This window comes from Salvelinus fontinalis, chromosome 2 (genome assembly GCF_029448725.1).
Source record: "Salvelinus fontinalis isolate EN_2023a chromosome 2, ASM2944872v1, whole genome shotgun sequence".
Taxonomy (NCBI): Eukaryota; Metazoa; Chordata; class Actinopteri; order Salmoniformes; family Salmonidae; genus Salvelinus; species Salvelinus fontinalis.
Window position 1 is genome coordinate 95,668,111 of NC_074666.1, and position 22,422 is coordinate 95,690,532.

At 37.0% G+C, this 22,422-nt stretch overlaps 1 protein-coding gene across 1 annotated transcript in view; it reads left to right on the forward strand.

Moving 5' to 3' along the window:
* Nucleotides 1-22,422, forward strand: part of LOC129867791 (unconventional myosin-XV-like) — a gene marked incomplete at its 5' end in the record, with an annotated part of 140,313 nt that overhangs the window by 87,320 nt on the left and 30,571 nt on the right. Inside the window, 2 exons of the mRNA XM_055941294.1 lie at nucleotides 19,768-19,789; nucleotides 19,902-20,032. Coding sequence (XP_055797269.1) covers nucleotides 19,768-19,789; nucleotides 19,902-20,032 — 153 coding nt within the window. The remainder of the gene's footprint in view (nucleotides 1-19,767; nucleotides 19,790-19,901; nucleotides 20,033-22,422) is intronic.

Below are 22,422 nucleotides of genomic sequence, written 5' to 3' on the forward strand. Positions count from 1 at the left end.
CTGTTAATAATGACCTGTTCTAGTTGGGGTTAATAATGACCTGTTAATAATGACCTGTTAATAATGACCTGTTAATAATGACCTGTTCTAGTTGGGGTTAATAATGACCTGTTAATAATGACCTGTTCTAGTTAGGGTTAATAATGACCTGTTCTAGTTGGGGTTAATAATGACCTGTTAATAATGACCTGTTAATAATGACCTGTTCTAGTTGGGGTTAATAATGACCTGTTCTAGTTAGGGTTAATAATGACCTGTTAATAATGACCTGTTAATAATGACCTGTTCTAGTTGGGGTTTATAATGACCTGTTCTAGTTAGGGTTAATAATGACCTGTTCTAGTTAGGGTTAATAATGACCTGTTAATAATGACCTGTTAATAATGACCTGTTAATAATGACCTGTTCTAGTTAGCGTTAATAATGACCTGTTAATAATGACCTGTTCTAGTTGGGGTTAATAATGACCTGTTCTAGTTGGGGTTAATAATGACCTGTTCTAGTTGGGGTTAATAATGACCTGTTAATAATGACCTGTTCTAGTTGGGGTTAATAATGACCTGTTAATAATGACCTGTTAATAATGACCTGTTCTAGTTGGGGTTAATAATGACCTGTTAATAATGACCTGTTAATAATGACCTGTTCTAGTTAGGGTTAATAATGACCTGTTCTAGTTGGGGTTAATAATGACCTGTTAATAATGACCTGTTAATAATGACCTGTTCTAGTTGGGGTTAATAATGACCTTTTAATAATGACCTGTTAATAATGACCTGTTAATAATGACCTGTTAATAATGACCTGTTCTAGTTGGGGTTAATAATGACCTGTTAATAATGACCTGTTAAAAATGACCTGTTCTAGTTGGGGTTAATAATGACCTGTTAATAATGACCTGTTCTAGTTGGGGTTAATAATGACCTGTTAATAATGACCTGTTCTAGTTGGGGTTAATAATGACCTGTTAATAATGACCTGTTCTAGTTAGGGTTAATAATGACCTGTTAATAATGACCTGTTAATAATGACCTGTTCTAGTTGGGGTTAATAATGACCTGTTCTAATTGGGGTTAATAATGACCTGTTAATAATGATCTGTTCTAGTTAGGGTTAATAATGACCTGTTAATAATGACCTGTTAATAATGACCTGTTCTAGTTGGGGTTAATAATGACCTGTTAATAATGACCTGTTCTAGTTGGGGTTAATAATGACCTGTTCTAGTTAGGGTTAATAATGACCTGTTCTAATTGGGGTTAATAATGACCTGTTAATAATGATCTGTTCTAGTTAGGGTTAATAATGACCTGTTAATAATGACCTGTTAATAATGACCTGTTCTAGTTGGGGTTAATAATGACCTGTTAATAATGACCTGTTCTAGTTAGGGTTAATAATGACCTGTTAATAATGACCTGTTAATAATGACCTGTTCTAGTTGGGGTTAATAATGACCTGTTAATAATGACCTGTTAATAATGACCTGTTAATAATGACCTGTTCTAGTTGGGGTTAATAATGACCTGTTAATAATGACCTGTTCTAGTTAGGGTTAATAATGACCTGTTCTAGTTGGGGTTAATAATGACCTGTTAATAATGACCTGTTAATAATGACCTGTTAATAATGACCTGTTCTAGTTGGGGTTAATAATGACCTGTTAATAATGACCTGTTAATAATGACCTGTTAATAATGACCTGTTCTAGTTGGGGTTAATAATGACCTGTTCTAGTTAGGGTTAATAATGACCTGTTAATAATGACCTGTTCTAGTTGGGGTTAATAATGACCTGTTCTAGTTAGGGTTAATAATGACCTGTTCTAGTTAGGGTTAATAATGACCTGTTAATAATGACCTGTTAATAATGACCTGTTCTAGTTGGGGTTAATAATGACCTGTTAATAATGACCTGTTAATAATGACCTGTTCTAGTTGGTGTTAATAATGACCTGTTAATAATGACCTGTTAATAATGACCTGTTCTAGTTAGCGTTAATAATGACCTGTTAATAATGACCTGTTCTAGTTAGCGTTAATAATGACCTGTTAATAATGACCTGTTCTAGTTGGGGTTAATAATGACCTGTTAATAATGACCTGTTAATAATGACCTGTTCTAGTTGGGGTTAATAATGACCTGTTAATAATGACCTGTTCTAGTTGGGGTTAATAATGACCTGTTCTAGTTGGGGTTAATAATGACCTGTTCTAGTTGGGGTTAATAATGACCTGTTAATAATGACCTGTTCTAGTTGGGGTTAATAATGACCTGTTAATAATGACCTGTTAATAATGACCTGTTCTAGTTGGGGTTAATAATGACCTGTTAATAATGACCTGTTAATAATGACCTGTTCTAGTTAGGGTTAATAATGACCTGTTCTAGTTGGGGTTAATAATGACCTGTTAATAATGACCTGTTAATAATGACCTGTTCTAGTTAGGGTTAATAATGACCTGTTCTAGTTGGGGTTAATAATGACCTGTTAATAATGACCTGTTAATAATGACCTGTTCTAGTTGTGGTTAATAATGACCTGTTCTAGTTAGGGTTAATAATGACCTGTTAATAATGACCTGTTAATAATGACCTGTTCTAGTTGGGGTTAATAATGACCTGTTAATAATGACCTGTTCTAGTTGGGGTTAATAATGACCTGTTCTAGTTGGGGTTAATAATGACCTGTTAATAATGACCTGTTAATAATGACCTGTTAATAATGACCTGTTCTAGTTGGGGTTAATAATGACCTGTTAATAATGACCTGTTAATAATGACCTGTTCTAGTTGGGGTTAATAATGACCTGTTAATAATGACCTGTTCTAGTTGGGGTTAATAATGACCTGTTAATAATGACCTGTTCTAGTTAGGGTTAATAATGACCTGTTAATAATGACCTGTTAATAATGACCTGTTCTAGTTGGGGTTAATAATGACCTGTTCTAATTGGGGTTAATAATGACCTGTTAATAATGATCTGTTCTAGTTAGGGTTAATAATGACCTGTTAATAATGACCTGTTAATAATGACCTGTTCTAGTTGGGGTTAATAATGACCTGTTAATAATGACCTGTTCTAGTTGGGGTTAATAATGACCTGTTCTAGTTAGGGTTAATAATGACCTGTTCTAATTGGGGTTAATAATGACCTGTTAATAATGATCTGTTCTAGTTAGGGTTAATAATGACCTGTTAATAATGACCTGTTAATAATGACCTGTTCTAGTTGGGGTTAATAATGACCTGTTAATAATGACCTGTTCTAGTTAGGGTTAATAATGACCTGTTAATAATGACCTGTTAATAATGACCTGTTCTAGTTGGGGTTAATAATGACCTGTTAATAATGACCTGTTAATAATGACCTGTTAATAATGACCTGTTCTAGTTGGGGTTAATAATGACCTGTTAATAATGACCTGTTCTAGTTAGGGTTAATAATGACCTGTTCTAGTTGGGGTTAATAATGACCTGTTAATAATGACCTGTTAATAATGACCTGTTAATAATGACCTGTTCTAGTTGGGGTTAATAATGACCTGTTAATAATGACCTGTTAATAATGACCTGTTAATAATGACCTGTTCTAGTTGGGGTTAATAATGACCTGTTCTAGTTAGGGTTAATAATGACCTGTTAATAATGACCTGTTCTAGTTGGGGTTAATAATGACCTGTTCTAGTTAGGGTTAATAATGACCTGTTCTAGTTAGGGTTAATAATGACCTGTTAATAATGACCTGTTAATAATGACCTGTTCTAGTTGGGGTTAATAATGACCTGTTAATAATGACCTGTTAATAATGACCTGTTCTAGTTGGTGTTAATAATGACCTGTTAATAATGACCTGTTAATAATGACCTGTTCTAGTTAGCGTTAATAATGACCTGTTAATAATGACCTGTTCTAGTTAGCGTTAATAATGACCTGTTAATAATGACCTGTTCTAGTTGGGGTTAATAATGACCTGTTAATAATGACCTGTTAATAATGACCTGTTCTAGTTGGGGTTAATAATGACCTGTTAATAATGACCTGTTCTAGTTGGGGTTAATAATGACCTGTTCTAGTTGGGGTTAATAATGACCTGTTCTAGTTGGGGTTAATAATGACCTGTTAATAATGACCTGTTCTAGTTGGGGTTAATAATGACCTGTTAATAATGACCTGTTAATAATGACCTGTTCTAGTTGGGGTTAATAATGACCTGTTAATAATGACCTGTTAATAATGACCTGTTCTAGTTAGGGTTAATAATGACCTGTTCTAGTTGGGGTTAATAATGACCTGTTAATAATGACCTGTTAATAATGACCTGTTCTAGTTAGGGTTAATAATGACCTGTTCTAGTTGGGGTTAATAATGACCTGTTAATAATGACCTGTTAATAATGACCTGTTCTAGTTGTGGTTAATAATGACCTGTTCTAGTTAGGGTTAATAATGACCTGTTAATAATGACCTGTTAATAATGACCTGTTCTAGTTGGGGTTAATAATGACCTGTTAATAATGACCTGTTCTAGTTGGGGTTAATAATGACCTGTTCTAGTTGGGGTTAATAATGACCTGTTAATAATGACCTGTTCTAGTTGGGGTTAATAATGACCTGTTAATAATGACCTGTTAATAATGACCTGTTCTAGTTGGGGTTAATAATGACCTGTTAATAATGACCTGTTAATAATGACCTGTTCTAGTTAGGGTTAATAATGACCTGTTCTAGTTGGGGTTAATAATGACCTGTTAATAATGACCTGTTAATAATGACCTGTTCTAGTTGGGGTTAATAATGACCTTTTAATAATGACCTGTTAATAATGACCTGTTAATAATGACCTGTTAATAATGACCTGTTCTAGTTGGGGTTAATAATGACCTGTTAATAATGACCTGTTCTAGTTGGGGTTAATAATGACCTGTTAATAATGACCTGTTCTAGTTGGGGTTAATAATGACCTGTTCTAGTTAGGGTTAATAATGACCTGTTAATAATGACCTGTTAATAATGACCTGTTCTAGTTAGGGTTAATAATGACCTGTTCTAGATGGGGTTAATAATGACCTGTTAATAATGACCTGTTAATAATGACCTGTTCTAGTTAGGGTTAATAATGACCTGTTCTAGTTGGGGTTAATAATGACCTGTTAATAATGACCTGTTAATAATGACCTGTTCTAGTTGGGGTTAATAATGACCTGTTCTAGTTGGGGTTAATAATGACCTGTTCTAGTTGGGGTTAATAATGACCTGTTAATAATGACCTGTTCTAGTTAGGTTTAATAATGACCTGTAAATAATGACCTGTTCTAGTTGGGGTTAATAATGACCTGTTAATAATGACCTGTTCTAGTTGGGGTTAATAATGACCTGTTAATAATGACCTGTTCTAGTTGGGGTTAATAATGACCTGTTAATAATGACCTGTTAATAATGACCTGTTAATAATGACCTGTTAATAATGACCTGTTCTAGTTGGGGTTAATAATGACCTGTTAATAATGACCTGTTCTAGTTGGGGTTAATAATGACCTGTTCTAGTTAGGGTTAATAATGACCTGTTAATAATGACCTGTTCTAGTTGGGGTTAATAATGACCTGTTAATAATGACCTGTTCTAGTTGGGGTTAATAATGACCTGTTAATAATGACCTGTTCTAGTTGGGGTTAATAATGACCTGTTAATAATGACCTGTTCTAGTTAGGGTTAATAATGACCTGTTAATAATGACCTGTTAATAATGACCTGTTCTAGTTGGGGTTAATAACCTGTTCTAGTTGGGGTTAATAATGACCTGTTAATAATGACCTGTTCTAATTGGGGTTAATAATGACCTGTTAATAATGATCTGTTCTAGTTAGGGTTAATAATGACCTGTTAATAATGACCTGTTAATAATGACCTGTTCTAGTTGGGGTTAATAATGACCTGTTAATAATGACCTGTTCTAGTTGGGGTTAATAATGACCTGTTCTAGTTAGGGTTAATAATGACCTGTTCTAATTGGGGTTAATAATGACCTGTTAATAATGATCTGTTCTAGTTAGGGTTAATAATGACCTGTTAATAATGACCTGTTAATAATGACCTGTTAATAATGACCTGTTCTAGTTGGGGTTAATAATGACCTGTTAATAATGACCTGTTCTAGTTAGGGTTAATAATGACCTGTTAATAATGACCTGTTAATAATGACCTGTTCTAGTTGGGGTTAATAATGACCTGTTAATAATGACCTGTTAATAATGACCTGTTAATAATGACCTGTTCTAGTTGGGGTTAATAATGACCTGTTAATAATGACCTGTTCTAGTTAGGGTTAATAATGACCTGTTCTAGTTGGGGTTAATAATGACCTGTTAATAATGACCTGTTAATAATGACCTGTTAATAATGACCTGTTCTAGTTGGGGTTAATAATGACCTGTTAATAATGACCTGTTAATAATGACCTGTTAATAATGACCTGTTCTAGTTGGGGTTAATAATGACCTGTTCTAGTTATGGTTAATAATGACCTGTTAATAATGACCTGTTCTAGTTGGGGTTAATAATGACCTGTTCTAGTTAGGGTTAATAATGACCTGTTCTAGTTAGGGTTAATAATGACCTGTTAATAATGACCTGTTAATAATGACCTGTTCTAGTTAGCGTTAATAATGACCTGTTAATAATGACCTGTTCTAGTTGGGGTTAATAATGACCTGTTAATAATGACCTGTTAATAATGACCTGTTCTAGTTGGGGTTAATAATGACCTGTTAATAATGACCTGTTAATAATGACCTGTTCTAGTTAGCGTTAATAATGACCTGTTAATAATGACCTGTTCTAGTTAGCGTTAATAATGACCTGTTAATAATGACCTGTTCTAGTTGGGGTTAATAATGACCTGTTAATAATGACCTGTTAATAATGACCTGTTAATAATGACCTGTTCTAGTTGGGGTTAATAATGACCTGTTAATAATGACCTGTTCTAGTTAGGGTTAATAATGACCTGTTAATAATGACCTGTTAATAATGACCTGTTCTAGTTGGGGTTAATAATGACCTGTTAATAATGACCTGTTAATAATGACCTGTTAATAATGACCTGTTCTAGTTGGGGTTAATAATGACCTGTTAATAATGACCTGTTCTAGTTAGGGTTAATAATGACCTGTTCTAGTTGGGGTTAATAATGACCTGTTAATAATGACCTGTTAATAATGACCTGTTAATAATGACCTGTTCTAGTTGGGGTTAATAATGACCTGTTAATAATGACCTGTTAATAATGACCTGTTAATAATGACCTGTTCTAGTTGGGGTTAATAATGACCTGTTCTAGTTATGGTTAATAATGACCTGTTAATAATGACCTGTTCTAGTTGGGGTTAATAATGACCTGTTCTAGTTAGGGTTAATAATGACCTGTTCTAGTTAGGGTTAATAATGACCTGTTAATAATGACCTGTTAATAATGACCTGTTCTAGTTAGCGTTAATAATGACCTGTTAATAATGACCTGTTCTAGTTGGGGTTAATAATGACCTGTTAATAATGACCTGTTAATAATGACCTGTTCTAGTTGGGGTTAATAATGACCTGTTAATAATGACCTGTTAATAATGACCTGTTCTAGTTAGCGTTAATAATGACCTGTTAATAATGACCTGTTCTAGTTAGCGTTAATAATGACCTGTTAATAATGACCTGTTCTAGTTGGGGTTAATAATGACCTGTTAATAATGACCTGTTAATAATGACCTGTTCTAGTTGGGGTTAATAATGACCTGTTAATAATGACCTGTTAATAATGACCTGTTCTAGTTAGCGTTAATAATGACCTGTTAATAATGACCTGTTCTAGTTAGCGTTAATAATGACCTGTTAATAATGACCTGTTAATAATGACCTGTTCTAGTTAGCGTTAATAATGACCTGTTAATAATGACCTGTTCTAGTTAGTGTTAATAATGACCTGTTAATAATGACCTGTTCTAGTTGGGGTTAATAATGACCTGTTAATAATGACCTGTTAATAATGACCTGTTCTAGTTGGGGTTAATAATGACCTGTTAATAATGACCTGTTCTAGTTGGGGTTAATAATGACCTGTTCTAGTTGGGGTTAATAATGACCTGTTCTAGTTGGGGTTAATAATGACCTGTTAATAATGACCTGTTCTAGTTGGGGTTAATAATGACCTGTTAATAATGACCTGTTCTAGTTGGGGTTAATAATGACCTGTTAATAATGACCTGTTAATAATGACCTGTTCTAGTTAGGGTTAATAATGACCTGTTCTAGTTGGGGTTAATAATGACCTGTTAATAATGACCTGTTAATAATGACCTGTTCTAGTTAGGGTTAATAATGACCTGTTCTAGTTGGGGTTAATAATGACCTGTTAATAATGACCTGTTAATAATGACCTGTTCTAGTTGTGGTTAATTATGACCTGTTCTAGTTAGGGTTAATAATGACCTGTTAATAATGACCTGTTCTAGTTGGGGTTAATAATGACCTGTTAATAATGACCTGTTCTAGTTGGGGTTAATAATGACCTGTTCTAGTTGGGGTTAATAATGACCTGTTAATAATTACCTGTTCTAGTTGGGGTTAATAATGACCTGTTAATAATGACCTGTTAATAATGACCTGTTCTAGTTGGGGTTAATAATGACCTGTTAATAATGACCTGTTAATAATGACCTGTTCTAGTTAGGGTTAATAATGACCTGTTCTAGTTGGGGTTAATAATGACCTGTTAATAATGACCTGTTAATAATGACCTGTTCTAGTTGGGGTTAATAATGACCTTTTAATAATGACCTGTTAATAATGACCTGTTAATAATGACCTGTTAATAATGACCTGTTCTAGTTGGGGTTAATAATGACCTGTTAATAATGACCTGTTCTAGTTGGGGTTAATAATGACCTGTTAATAATGACCTGTTCTAGTTGGGGTTAATAATGACCTGTTCTAGATGGGGTTAATAATGACCTGTTAATAATGACCTGTTAATAATGACCTGTTCTAGTTAGGGTTAATAATGACCTGTTCTAGTTGGGGTTAATAATGACCTGTTAATAATGACCTGTTAATAATGACCTGTTCTAGTTGGGGTTAATAATGACCTGTTCTAGTTGGGGTTAATAATGACCTGTTCTAGTTGGGGTTAATAATGACCTGTTAATAATGACCTGTTCTAGTTAGGTTTAATAATGACCTGTTAATAATGACCTGTTCTAGTTGGGGTTAATAATGACCTGTTAATAATGACCTGTTCTAGTTGGGGTTAATAATGACCTGTTAATAATGACCTGTTCTAGTTGGGGTTAATAATGACCTGTTAATAATGACCTGTTAATAATGACCTGTTAATAATGACCTGTTCTAGTTGGGGTTAATAATGACCTGTTAATAATGACCTGTTCTAGTTGGGGTTAATAATGACCTGTTCTAGTTAGGGTTAATAATGACCTGTTAATAATGACCTGTTCTAGTTGGGGTTAATAATGACCTGTTAATAATGACCTGTTCTAGTTGGGGTTAATAATGACCTGTTAATAATGACCTGTTCTAGTTGGGGTTAATAATGACCTGTTAATAATGACCTGTTCTAGTTAGGGTTAATAATGACCTGTTAATAATGACCTGTTAATAATGACCTGTTCTAGTTGGGGTTAATAATGACCTGTTCTAATTGGGGTTAATAATGACCTGTTAATAATGATCTGTTCTAGTTAGGGTTAATAATGACCTGTTAATAATGACCTGTTAATAATGACCTGTTCTAGTTGGGGTTAATAATGACCTGTTAATAATGACCTGTTCTAGTTGGGGTTAATAATGACCTGTTCTAGTTAGGGTTAATAATGACCTGTTCTAATTGGGGTTAATAATGACCTGTTAATAATGATCTGTTCTAGTTAGGGTTAATAATGACCTGTTAATAATGACCTGTTAATAATGACCTGTTCTAGTTGGGGTTAATAATGACCTGTTAATAATGACCTGTTCTAGTTAGGGTTAATAATGACCTGTTAATAATGACCTGTTAATAATGACCTGTTCTAGTTGGGGTTAATAATGACCTGTTAATAATGACCTGTTAATAATGACCTGTTAATAATGACCTGTTCTAGTTGGGGTTAATAATGACCTGTTAATAATGACCTGTTCTAGTTAGGGTTAATAATGACCTGTTCTAGTTGGGGTTAATAATGACCTGTTAATAATGACCTGTTAATAATGACCTGTTAATAATGACCTGTTCTAGTTGGGGTTAATAATGACCTGTTATTAATGACCTGTTAATAATGACCTGTTAATAATGACCTGTTCTAGTTGGGGTTAATAATGACCTGTTCTAGTTATGGTTAATAATGACCTGTTAATAATGACCTGTTCTAGTTGGGGTTAATAATGACCTGTTCTAGTTAGGGTTAATAATGACCTGTTCTAGTTAGGGTTAATAATGACCTGTTAATAATGACCTGTTAATAATGACCTGTTCTAGTTAGCGTTAATAATGACCTGTTAATAATGACCTGTTCTAGTTGGGGTTAATAATGACCTGTTAATAATAACCTGTTAATAATGACCTGTTCTAGTTGGGGTTAATAATGACCTGTTAATAATGACCTGTTAATAATGACCTGTTCTAGTTAGCGTTAATAATGACCTGTTAATAATGACCTGTTCTAGTTAGCGTTAATAATGACCTGTTAATAATGACCTGTTCTAGTTGGGGTTAATAATGACCTGTTAATAATGACCTGTTAATAATGACCTGTTCTAGTTGGGGTTAATAATGACCTGTTAATAATGACCTGTTCTAGTTGGGGTTAATAATGACCTGTTCTAGTTGGGGTTAATAATGACCTGTTCTAGTTGGGGTTAATAATGACCTGTTAATAATGACCTGTTAATAATGACCTGTTAATAATGACCTGTTCTAGTTGGGGTTAATAATGACCTGTTAATAATGACCTGTTCTAGTTAGGGTTAATAATGACCTGTTCTAGTTGGGGTTAATAATGACCTGTTAATAATGACCTGTTAATAATGACCTGTTAATAATGACCTGTTCTAGTTGGGGTTAATAATGACCTGTTAATAATGACCTGTTAATAATGACCTGTTAATAATGACCTGTTCTAGTTGGGGTTAATAATGACCTGTTCTAGTTATGGTTAATAATGACCTGTTAATAATGACCTGTTCTAGTTGGGGTTAATAATGACCTGTTCTAGTTAGGGTTAATAATGACCTGTTCTAGTTAGGGTTAATAATGACCTGTTAATAATGACCTGTTAATAATGACCTGTTCTAGTTAGCGTTAATAATGACCTGTTAATAATGACCTGTTAATAATGACCTGTTAATAATGACCTGTTAATAATGACCTGTTCTAGTTGGGGTTAATAATGACCTGTTAATAATGACCTGTTAATAATGACCTGTTCTAGTTAGCGTTAATAATGACCTGTTAATAATGACCTGTTCTAGTTAGCGTTAATAATGACCTGTTAATAATGACCTGTTCTAGTTGGGGTTAATAATGACCTGTTAATAATGACCTGTTAATAATGACCTGTTAATAATGACCTGTTCTAGTTGGGGTTAATAATGACCTGTTAATAATGACCTGTTCTAGTTAGGGTTAATAATGACCTGTTAATAATGACCTGTTAATAATGACCTGTTCTAGTTGGGGTTAATAATGACCTGTTAATAATGACCTGTTAATAATGACCTGTTAATAATGACCTGTTCTAGTTGGGGTTAATAATGACCTGTTAATAATGACCTGTTCTAGTTAGGGTTAATAATGACCTGTTCTAGTTGGGGTTAATAATGACCTGTTAATAATGACCTGTTAATAATGACCTGTTAATAATGACCTGTTCTAGTTGGGGTTAATAATGACCTGTTAATAATGACCTGTTAATAATGACCTGTTAATAATGACCTGTTCTAGTTGGGGTTAATATTGACCTGTTCTAGTTATGGTTAATAATGACCTGTTAATAATGACCTGTTCTAGTTGGGGTTAATAATGACCTGTTCTAGTTAGGGTTAATAATGACCTGTTCTAGTTAGGGTTAATAATGACCTGTTAATAATGACCTGTTAATAATGACCTGTTCTAGTTGGGGTTAATAATGACCTGTTAATAATGACCTGTTCTAGTTGGGGTTAATAATGACCTGTTAATAATGACCTGTTAATAATGACCTGTTCTAGTTGGGGTTAATAATGACCTGTTAATAATGACCTGTTAATAATGACCTGTTCTAGTTAGCGTTAATAATGACCTGTTAATAATGACCTGTTCTAGTTAGCGTTAATAATGACCTGTTAATAATGACCTGTTCTAGTTGGGGTTAATAATGACCTGTTAATAATGACCTGTTAATAATGACCTGTTCTAGTTGGGGTTAATAATGACCTGTTAATAATGACCTGTTAATAATGACCTGTTCTAGTTAGCGTTAATAATGACCTGTTAATAATGACCTGTTCTAGTTAGCGTTAATAATGACCTGTTAATAATGACCTGTTAATAATGACCTGTTCTAGTTAGCGTTAATAATGACCTGTTAATAATGACCTGTTCTAGTTAGTGTTAATAATGACCTGTTAATAATGACCTGTTCTAGTTGGGGTTAATAATGACCTGTTAATAATGACCTGTTAATAATGACCTGTTCTAGTTGGGGTTAATAATGACCTGTTAATAATGACCTGTTCTAGTTGGGGTTAATAATGACCTGTTCTAGTTGGGGTTAATAATGACCTGTTCTAGTTGGGGTTAATAATGACCTGTTAATAATGACCTGTTCTAGTTGGGGTTAATAATGACCTGTTAATAATGACCTGTTCTAGTTGGGGTTAATAATGACCTGTTAATAATGACCTGTTAATAATGACCTGTTCTAGTTAGGGTTAATAATGACCTGTTCTAGTTGGGGTTAATAATGACCTGTTAATAATGACCTGTTAATAATGACCTGTTCTAGTTAGGGTTAATAATGACCTGTTCTAGTTGGGGTTAATAATGACCTGTTAATAATGACCTGTTAATAATGACCTGTTCTAGTTGTGGTTAATAATGACCTGTTCTAGTTAGGGTTAATAATGACCTGTTAATAATGACCTGTTCTAGTTGGGGTTAATAATGACCTGTTAATAATGACCTGTTCTAGTTGGGGTTAATAATGACCTGTTCTAGTTGGGGTTAATAATGACCTGTTAATAATTACCTGTTCTAGTTGGGGTTAATAATGACCTGTTAATAATGACCTGTTAATAATGACCTGTTCTAGTTGGGGTTAATAATGACCTGTTAATAATGACCTGTTAATAATGACCTGTTCTAGTTAGGGTTAATAATGACCTGTTCTAGTTGGGGTTAATAATGACCTGTTAATAATGACCTGTTAATAATGACCTGTTCTAGTTGGGGTTAATAATGACCTTTTAATAATGACCTGTTAATAATGACCTGTTAATAATGACCTGTTAATAATGACCTGTTCTAGTTGGGGTTAATAATGACCTGTTAATAATGACCTGTTCTAGTTGGGGTTAATAATGACCTGTTAATAATGACCTGTTCTAGTTGGGGTTAATAATGACCTGTTCTAGATGGGGTTAATAATGACCTGTTAATAATGACCTGTTAATAATGACCTGTTCTAGTTAGGGTTAATAATGACCTGTTCTAGTTGGGGTTAATAATGACCTGTTAATAATGACCTGTTAATAATGACCTGTTCTAGTTGGGGTTAATAATGACCTGTTCTAGTTGGGGTTAATAATGACCTGTTCTAGTTGGGGTTAATAATGACCTGTTAATAATGACCTGTTCTAGTTAGGTTTAATAATGACCTGTTAATAATGACCTGTTCTAGTTGGGGTTAATAATGACCTGTTAATAATGACCTGTTCTAGTTGGGGTTAATAATGACCTGTTAATAATGACCTGTTCTAGTTGGGGTTAATAATGACATGTTAATAATGACCTGTTAATAATGACCTGTTAATAATGACCTGTTAATAATGACCTGTTCTAGTTGGGGTTAATAATGACCTGTTAATAATGACCTGTTCTAGTTGGGGTTAATAATGACCTGTTCTAGTTAGGGTTAATAATGACCTGTTAATAATGACCTGTTCTAGTTGGGGTTAATAATGACCTGTTAATAATGACCTGTTCTAGTTGGGGTTAATAATGACCTGTTAATAATGACCTGTTCTAGTTGGGGTTAATAATGACCTGTTAATAATGACCTGTTCTAGTTAGGGTTAATAATGACCTGTTAATAATGACCTGTTAATAATGACCTGTTCTAGTTGGGGTTAATAATGACCTGTTCTAATTGGGGTTAATAATGACCTGTTAATAATGATCTGTTCTAGTTAGGGTTAATAATGACCTGTTAATAATGACCTGTTAATAATGACCTGTTCTAGTTGGGGTTAATAATGACCTGTTAATAATGACCTGTTCTAGTTGGGGTTAATAATGACCTGTTCTAGTTAGGGTTAATAATGACCTGTTCTAATTGGGGTTAATAATGACCTGTTAATAATGATCTGTTCTAGTTAGGGTTAATAATGACCTGTTAATAATGACCTGTTAATAATGACCTGTTCTAGTTGGGGTTAATAATGACCTGTTAATAATGACCTGTTCTAGTTAGGGTTAATAATGACCTGTTAATAATGACCTGTTAATAATGACCTGTTCTAGTTGGGGTTAATAATGACCTGTTAATAATGACCTGTTAATAATGACCTGTTAATAATGACCTGTTCTAGTTGGGGTTAATAATGACCTGTTAATAATGACCTGTTCTAGTTAGGGTTAATAATGACCTGTTCTAGTTGGGGTTAATAATGACCTGTTAATAATGACCTGTTAATAATGACCTGTTAATAATGACCTGTTCTAGTTGGGGTTAATAATGACCTGTTATTAATGACCTGTTAATAATGACCTGTTAATAATGACCTGTTCTAGTTGGGGTTAATAATGACCTGTTCTAGTTATGGTTAATAATGACCTGTTAATAATGACCTGTTCTAGTTGGGGTTAATAATGACCTGTTCTAGTTAGGGTTAATAATGACCTGTTCTAGTTAGGGTTAATAATGACCTGTTAATAATGACCTGTTAATAATGACCTGTTCTAGTTAGCGTTAATAATGACCTGTTAATAATGACCTGTTCTAGTTGGGGTTAATAATGACCTGTTAATAATAACCTGTTAATAATGACCTGTTCTAGTTGGGGTTAATAATGACCTGTTAATAATGACCTGTTAATAATGACCTGTTCTAGTTAGCGTTAATAATGACCTGTTAATAATGACCTGTTCTAGTTAGCGTTAATAATGACCTGTTAATAATGACCTGTTCTAGTTGGGGTTAATAATGACCTGTTAATAATGACCTGTTAATAATGACCTGTTCTAGTTGGGGTTAATAATGACCTGTTAATAATGACCTGTTCTAGTTGGGGTTAATAATGACCTGTTCTAGTTGGGGTTAATAATGACCTGTTCTAGTTGGGGTTAATAATGACCTGTTAATAATGACCTGTTCTAGTTGGGGTTAATAATGACCTGTTAATAATGACCTGTTAATAATGACCTGTTCTAGTTGGGGTTAATAATGACCTGTTAATAATGACCTGTTAATAATGACCTGTTCTAGTTAGGGTTAATAATGACCTGTTCTAGTTGGGGTTAATAATGACCTGTTAATAATGACCTGTTAATAATGACCTGTTCTAGTTAGGGTTAATAATGACCTGTTCTAGTTGGGGTTAATAATGACCTGTTAATAATGACCTGTTAATAATGACCTGTTCTAGTTGTGGTTAATAATGACCTGTTCTAGTTAGGGTTAATAATGACCTGTTAATAATGACCTGTTAATAATGACCTGTTCTAGTTAGCGTTAATAATGACCTGTTAATAATGACCTGTTCTAGTTGGGGTTAATAATGACCTGTTAATAATAACCTGTTAATAATGACCTGTTCTAGTTGGGGTTAATAATGACCTGTTAATAATGACCTGTTAATAATGACCTGTTCTAGTTAGCGTTAATAATGACCTGTTAATAATGACCTGTTCTAGTTAGCGTTAATAATGACCTGTTAATAATGACCTGTTCTAGTTGGGGTTAATAATGACCTGTTAATAATGACCTGTTAATAATGACCTGTTCTAGTTGGGGTTAATAATGACCTGTTAATAATGACCTGTTCTAGTTGGGGTTAATAATGACCTGTTCTAGTTGGGGTTAATAATGACCTGTTCTAGTTGGGGTTAATAATGACCTGTTAATAATGACCTGTTCTAGTTGGGGTTAATAATGACCTGTTAATAATGACCTGTTAATAATGACCTGTTCTAGTTGGGGTTAATAATGACCTGTTAATAATGACCTGTTAATAATGACCTGTTCTAGTTAGGGTTAATAATGACCTGTTCTAGTTGGGGTTAATAATGACCTGTTAATAATGACCTGTTAATAATGACCTGTTCTAGTTAGGGTTAATAATGACCTGTTCTAGTTGGGGTTAATAATGACCTGTTAATAATGACCTGTTAATAATGACCTGTTCTAGTTGTGGTTAATAATGACCTGTTCTAGTTAGGGTTAATAATGACCTGTTAATAATGACCTGTTAATAATGACCTGTTCTAGTTGGGGTTAATAATGACCTGTTAATAATGACCTGTTCTAGTTGGGGTTAATAATGACCTGTTCTAGTTGGGGTTAATAATGACCTGTTAATAATGACCTGTTCTAGTTGGGGTTAATAATGACCTGTTAATAATGACCTGTTAATAATGACCTGTTCTAGTTGGGGTTAATAATGACCTGTTAATAATGACCTGTTAATAATGACCTGTTCTAGTTAGGGTTAATAATGACCTGTTCTAGTTGGGGTTAATAATGACCTGTTAATAATGACCTGTTAATAATGACCTGTTCTAGTTGGGGTTAATAATGACCTTTTAATAATGACCTGTTAATAATGACCTGTTAATAATGACCTGTTAATAATGACCTGTTCTAGTTGGGGTTAATAATGACCTGTTAATAATGACCTGTTCTAGTTGGGGTTAATAATGACCTGTTAATAATGACCTGTTCTAGTTGGGGTTAATAATGACCTGTTCTAGTTAGGGTTAATAATGACCTGTTAATAATGACCTGTTAATAATGACCTGTTCTAGTTAGGGTTAATAATGACCTGTTCTAGATGGGGTTAATAATGACCTGTTAATAATGACCTGTTAATAATGACCTGTTCTAGTTAGGGTTAATAATGACCTGTTCTAGTTGGGGTTAATAATGACCTGTTAATAATGACCTGTTAATAATGACCTGTTCTAGTTGGGGTTAATAATGACCTGTTCTAGTTGGGGTTAATAATGACCTGTTCTAGTTGGGGTTAATAATGACCTGTTAATAATGACCTGTTCTAGTTAGGTTTAATAATGACCTGTTAATAATGACCTGTTCTAGTTGGGGTTAATAATGACCTGTTAATAATGACCTGTTCTAGTTGGGGTTAATAATGACCTGTTAATAATGACCTGTTCTAGTTGGGGTTAATAATGACCTGTTAATAATGACCTGTTAATAATGACCTGTTAATAATGACCTGTTAATAATGACCTGTTCTAGTTGGGGTTAATAATGACCTGTTCTAGTTAGGGTTAATAATGACCTGTTAATAATGACCTGTACTAGTTGGGGTTAATAATGACCTGTTCTAGTTGGGGTTAATAATGACCTGTTAATAATGACCTGTTAATAATGACCTGTTCTAGTTGGGGTTAATAATGACCTGTTAATAATGACCTGTTAATAATGACCTGTTCTAGTTGGAGTTAATAATTATTTATTCTGTTTTAGATGAAGCTGGAGGCCCGCAGGAAAGCAGAGGAGGAGAGGAGGAGGAGAGAGGAGGTGAGTGGAGGAGAGGAGGAGGAAAGAGGAGGTGAGTGGAGGAGAGGAGGAGAGGAGGAGGTGAGTGGAGGAGAGGAGGAGAGGAGGAGGAAATAAAGGGAGGAGAATATAATATGAGGAAAGGAGAGGGGAGGAGGAGGGAGGTGGTGAGAAGAGTAGAGGAGGAAGAGGGAGAGGTTGGAGATGGTGAGGAGGAAGAGGGAGAGGTTGGAGACGGTGAGGAGGAAGAGGGAGAGGTTAGAGATGGTGAGAAGAGTAGAAGAGGAAGAGGTTGGAGATGGTGAGGAGGAAGAGGGAGATGGTGTAAGGAGGAGGGAGAGGGAGAGGTTGGAGATGGTGAGGAGGAAGAGGGAGATGGTGAATATAGGAGAGGAGAGGAGGAGGAAGAGGGAGACGGTGTGAGGAGGAGGGTGAGTAGAGGAGGAGGAAGAGGGAGATGGGGAATAGAGGTTAGGAGAGGAGAAAGAGGAGGAAGATGGTTAATAGTTGTCTTTGCATCTCTTATATCTTGCTGTGTGTGTGTGTGTGTGTGTGTGTGTGTGTGTGTGTGTGCGTGCGTGCGTGCGTGCGTGCGTGCGTGCGTGCGTGCGTGCGTGCGTGCGTGCGTGCGTGCGTGCGTGCGTGCGTGCGTGCGTGCGTGCGTGCGTGCGTGCGTGCGTGCGTGCGTGCGTGCGTGCGTGCGTGCGTGCGTGCGTGCGTGCGTGCGTGCGTGCGTGCGTGCGTGCGTGCGTGCGTGCGTGCGTGCGTGCGTGCGTGCGTGCGTGCGTGCGTGCGTGCGTGCGTGCGTGCGTGCGTGCGTGCGTGCGTGCGTGCGTGCGTGCGTGCGTGCGTGCGTGCGTGCGTGCGTGCGTGCAGGAGCTGACGAAGAGAGAGGTGGTTAACGTCACACACCTGGTGATCCCTGCCGAGCTGGGCTCTTTACTGCAGGCTGCAGCAGGTTGGTGTGTGAGCTCCATGCTGACTCTCTCTGGTCCCTCACGTCTCTCTGTCTAGCTCTGGTCCATCTCCGCACGTCTCTCTGTCTAGCTCTGGTCCATCTCCTCACATCTCTATGTCTAGCTCTGGTCCATCTCCTCACATCTCTCGGTCTCGCTCTGGTCCATCTCCGCACGTCTCTCTGTCTAGCTCTGGTCCATCTCCTCACATCTCTATGTCTAGCTCTGGTCCATCTCCCGACATCTCTCTGTGTGTCTAGGTGGCAGAGAGCTCCATTATGAGTGTCTAGCTCTGGTCCATCTCCCGACATCTCTCTGTGTGTCTAGGTGGCAGAGAGCTCCATTCTGAGTGTCTAGCTCTGGTCCATCTCCCGACATCTCTCTGTGTGTCTAGGTGGCAGAGAGCTCCATTATGAGTGTCTAGCTCTGGTCCATCTCCCGACATCTCTCTGTGTGTCTAGGTGGCAGAGAGCTCCATTATGAGTGTCTAGCTCTGGTCCATATCCTCACGTCTCTCTGTCTAGCTCTGGTCCATCTCCTCACATCTCTCTGTGTATCTAGGTGGCAGAGAGCTCCATTCTGAGTGTCTAGCTCTGGTCCATCTCCCGACATCTCTCTGTGTGTCTAGGTGGCAGAAAGCTCCATTATGAGTGTCTAGCTCTGGTCCATCTCCTCACGTCTCTCTGTGTGTCTAGGTGGCAGAGAGCTCCACTCTGAGTGTCTAGCTCTGGTCCATCTCCTCACGTCTCTCTGTGTGTCTAGGTGGCAGAGAGCTCCACTCTGAGTGTCTAGCTCTGGTCCATCTCCTCACGTCTCTCTGTGTGTCTAGGTGGCAGAGAGCTCCACTCTGAGTGTCTAGCTCTGGTCCATCTCCTCACGTCTCTCTGTGTGTCTAGGTGGCAGAGAGCTCCATTCTGAGTGTCTAGCTCTGGTCCATCTCCTCACGTCTCTCTGTGTATCTAGGTGGCAGAGAGCTCCACTCTGAGTGTCTAGCTCTGGTCCAGGCACCACACATCCAGGAGGAGAACCAGCTGACTCTGCCGCTGGACATCAACAACTACCCCTTCAGCCGCTACGCACAACTCTACTTCAGGGTAACACACCCCTCATTCAATTCAATTATCCCTGTCTGTAACACACCCCTCATTCAATTCAATTATCTCTATCTGTAACACACCCCTCATTCAATTCAATTATCCCTGTCTGTAACACACCCCTCATTCAATTCAATTATCCCTGTCTGTAACACACCCCTCATTCAATTCAATTATCCCTGTCTGTAACACACCCCTCAATCAATTCAATTATCCCTGTCTGTAACACACCCCTCATTCAATTCAATTATCCCTGTCTGTAACACACCCCTCATTCAATTCAATTATCCCTGTCTGTACACACCCCTCACTCAATTCAATTATCCCTGTCTGTAACACACCCCTCATTCAATTCAATTATCCCTGTCTGTAACACACCCCTCATTCAATTCAATTATCCCTGTCTGTAACACACCCCTCATTCAATTCAATTATCTCTATCTGTAACACACCCCTCACTCAATTCAATTATCTCTCCCTGTAACACACCACTTATTCAATTCAATTCTCGCTATCTGTACACACCACTCATTCAATTCAATTCTCTCTCCCTGTACATTCGATTTCATTCAATTCAATTCTCTCTATCTGTACACATCAAATCAAATCAAATCAAGTTTATTTTATATAGCCCTTCGTACATCAGCTAATATCTCGAAGTGCTGTACAGACACCCAGCCTAAAACCCCAAACAGCAAGCAATGCAGGTGTAGAAGCACGGTGGCTAGGAAAAACTCCCTAGAAAGGCCAAAACCTAGGAAGAACCCTAGAGAGGAACCAGGCTATGAGGGGTGGCCAGTCCTCTTCTGGCTGTGCTGGGTGGAGATTATAACAGAACTATGCCAAGATGTTCAAAATGTTCATAAGTGACAAGCATGGTCAAATAATAATCATGAATAATTTTCAGTTGGCTTTTCATAGCCGATCATCAAGAGTTGAAAATAGCAGGTCCGGGACAGGTGGCGGTTCCATAACCGCAGGCAGAACAGCTGAAACTGGAATAGCAGCAAGGCCAGGTGGACTGGGGACAGCAAGGAGCCATCACGCCCGGCAGCCCCGACGCACGGTCCCAGGGCTCAGGTCCTCCGAGAGAGAGAAAGAGAGAGAGAAGGAGAGAATTAGAGAGAGCCAAGATTTTCAAAATGTTCATAAATGACAAGCATGGTCAAATAATAATCAGGAATAAAAGTCAGTTGGCTTTTCATAGCCAATCATTAAGAGTTGAACAGGTAGGGGTTCCATAACAGCAGGCAGAACAGTTGAAACTGGAACAGCAGCAAGGCCAGGTGGACTGGGGACAGCAAGGAGTCATCATGCCCGGTTTGCCGTGACGTATGGTCCTAGGGCTCAGGTTCTCCGAGAGAGAGAAAGAAAGAGAGAACGAGAGAATTAGAGAGAGCATACTTAAATTCACACAGGACACTGGATAAGATAGGAGAAGTACTCCAGGTATAACCAACTGACCCTAGCCCCTTGACACATAAACTACTGCAGCATAAATACTGGAGGCTGAGACAGGAGGGGTCAGGAGACACTGTGGCCCCATCCGATGATACCCCCGGACAGGGCCAAACAGGAAGGATATAACCCCACCCACTCTGCCAAAGCACAGCCCCCACACCACTAGAGGGATATCTTCAACCACCAACTTACAATCCTGAGACAAGGCCGAGTATAGCCCACAAAGATCTCCACCACAGCACAAACCAAGGGGGGGCGACAACCCAGACAGGAAGATCACATCAGTAACTCAACCCACTCAAGTGACGCACCCCTCCTAGGGACGGCATGAAAGAGCACCAGTAAGCCAGTGACTCAGCCCCTGTAATAGGGTTAGGGGCAGAGAATCCCAGTGGAGAGAGGGGAACCGGCCAGGCAGAGACAGCAAGGGCGGTTCGTTGCTCCAGAGCCTTTCCGTTCACCTTCACACTCCTGGGCCAGACTACACTCAATCATATGACCTACTGAAGAGATAAGTCTTCAGTAAAGACTTAAAGGTTGAGACCGAGTCTGCGTCTCTCACATGGGTAGGCAGACTATTCCATAAAAATGGAGATCTATAGGAGAAAGCCCTGCCTCCCGCTGTTTGCTTAGAAATTCTAGGGACAATTAGGAGGCCTGCGTCTTGTGACCGTAGCGTACGTGTAGGTATATACGGCAGGACCAACTCGGAAAGATAGGTAGGAGCAAGCCCATGTAACGCTTTATAGGTTAACAGTAAACCTTGAAATCAGCCCTTGCCTTAACAGGAAGCCAGTGTAGGGAGGCTAGCACTGGAGTAATATGATCAAATTTCTTGGTTCTAGTCAGGATTCTAGCAGCCGTATTTAGCACTAACTGAAGTTTATTTAGTGCTTTATCCGGGAAGCCGGAAAGTAGAGCATTGCAGT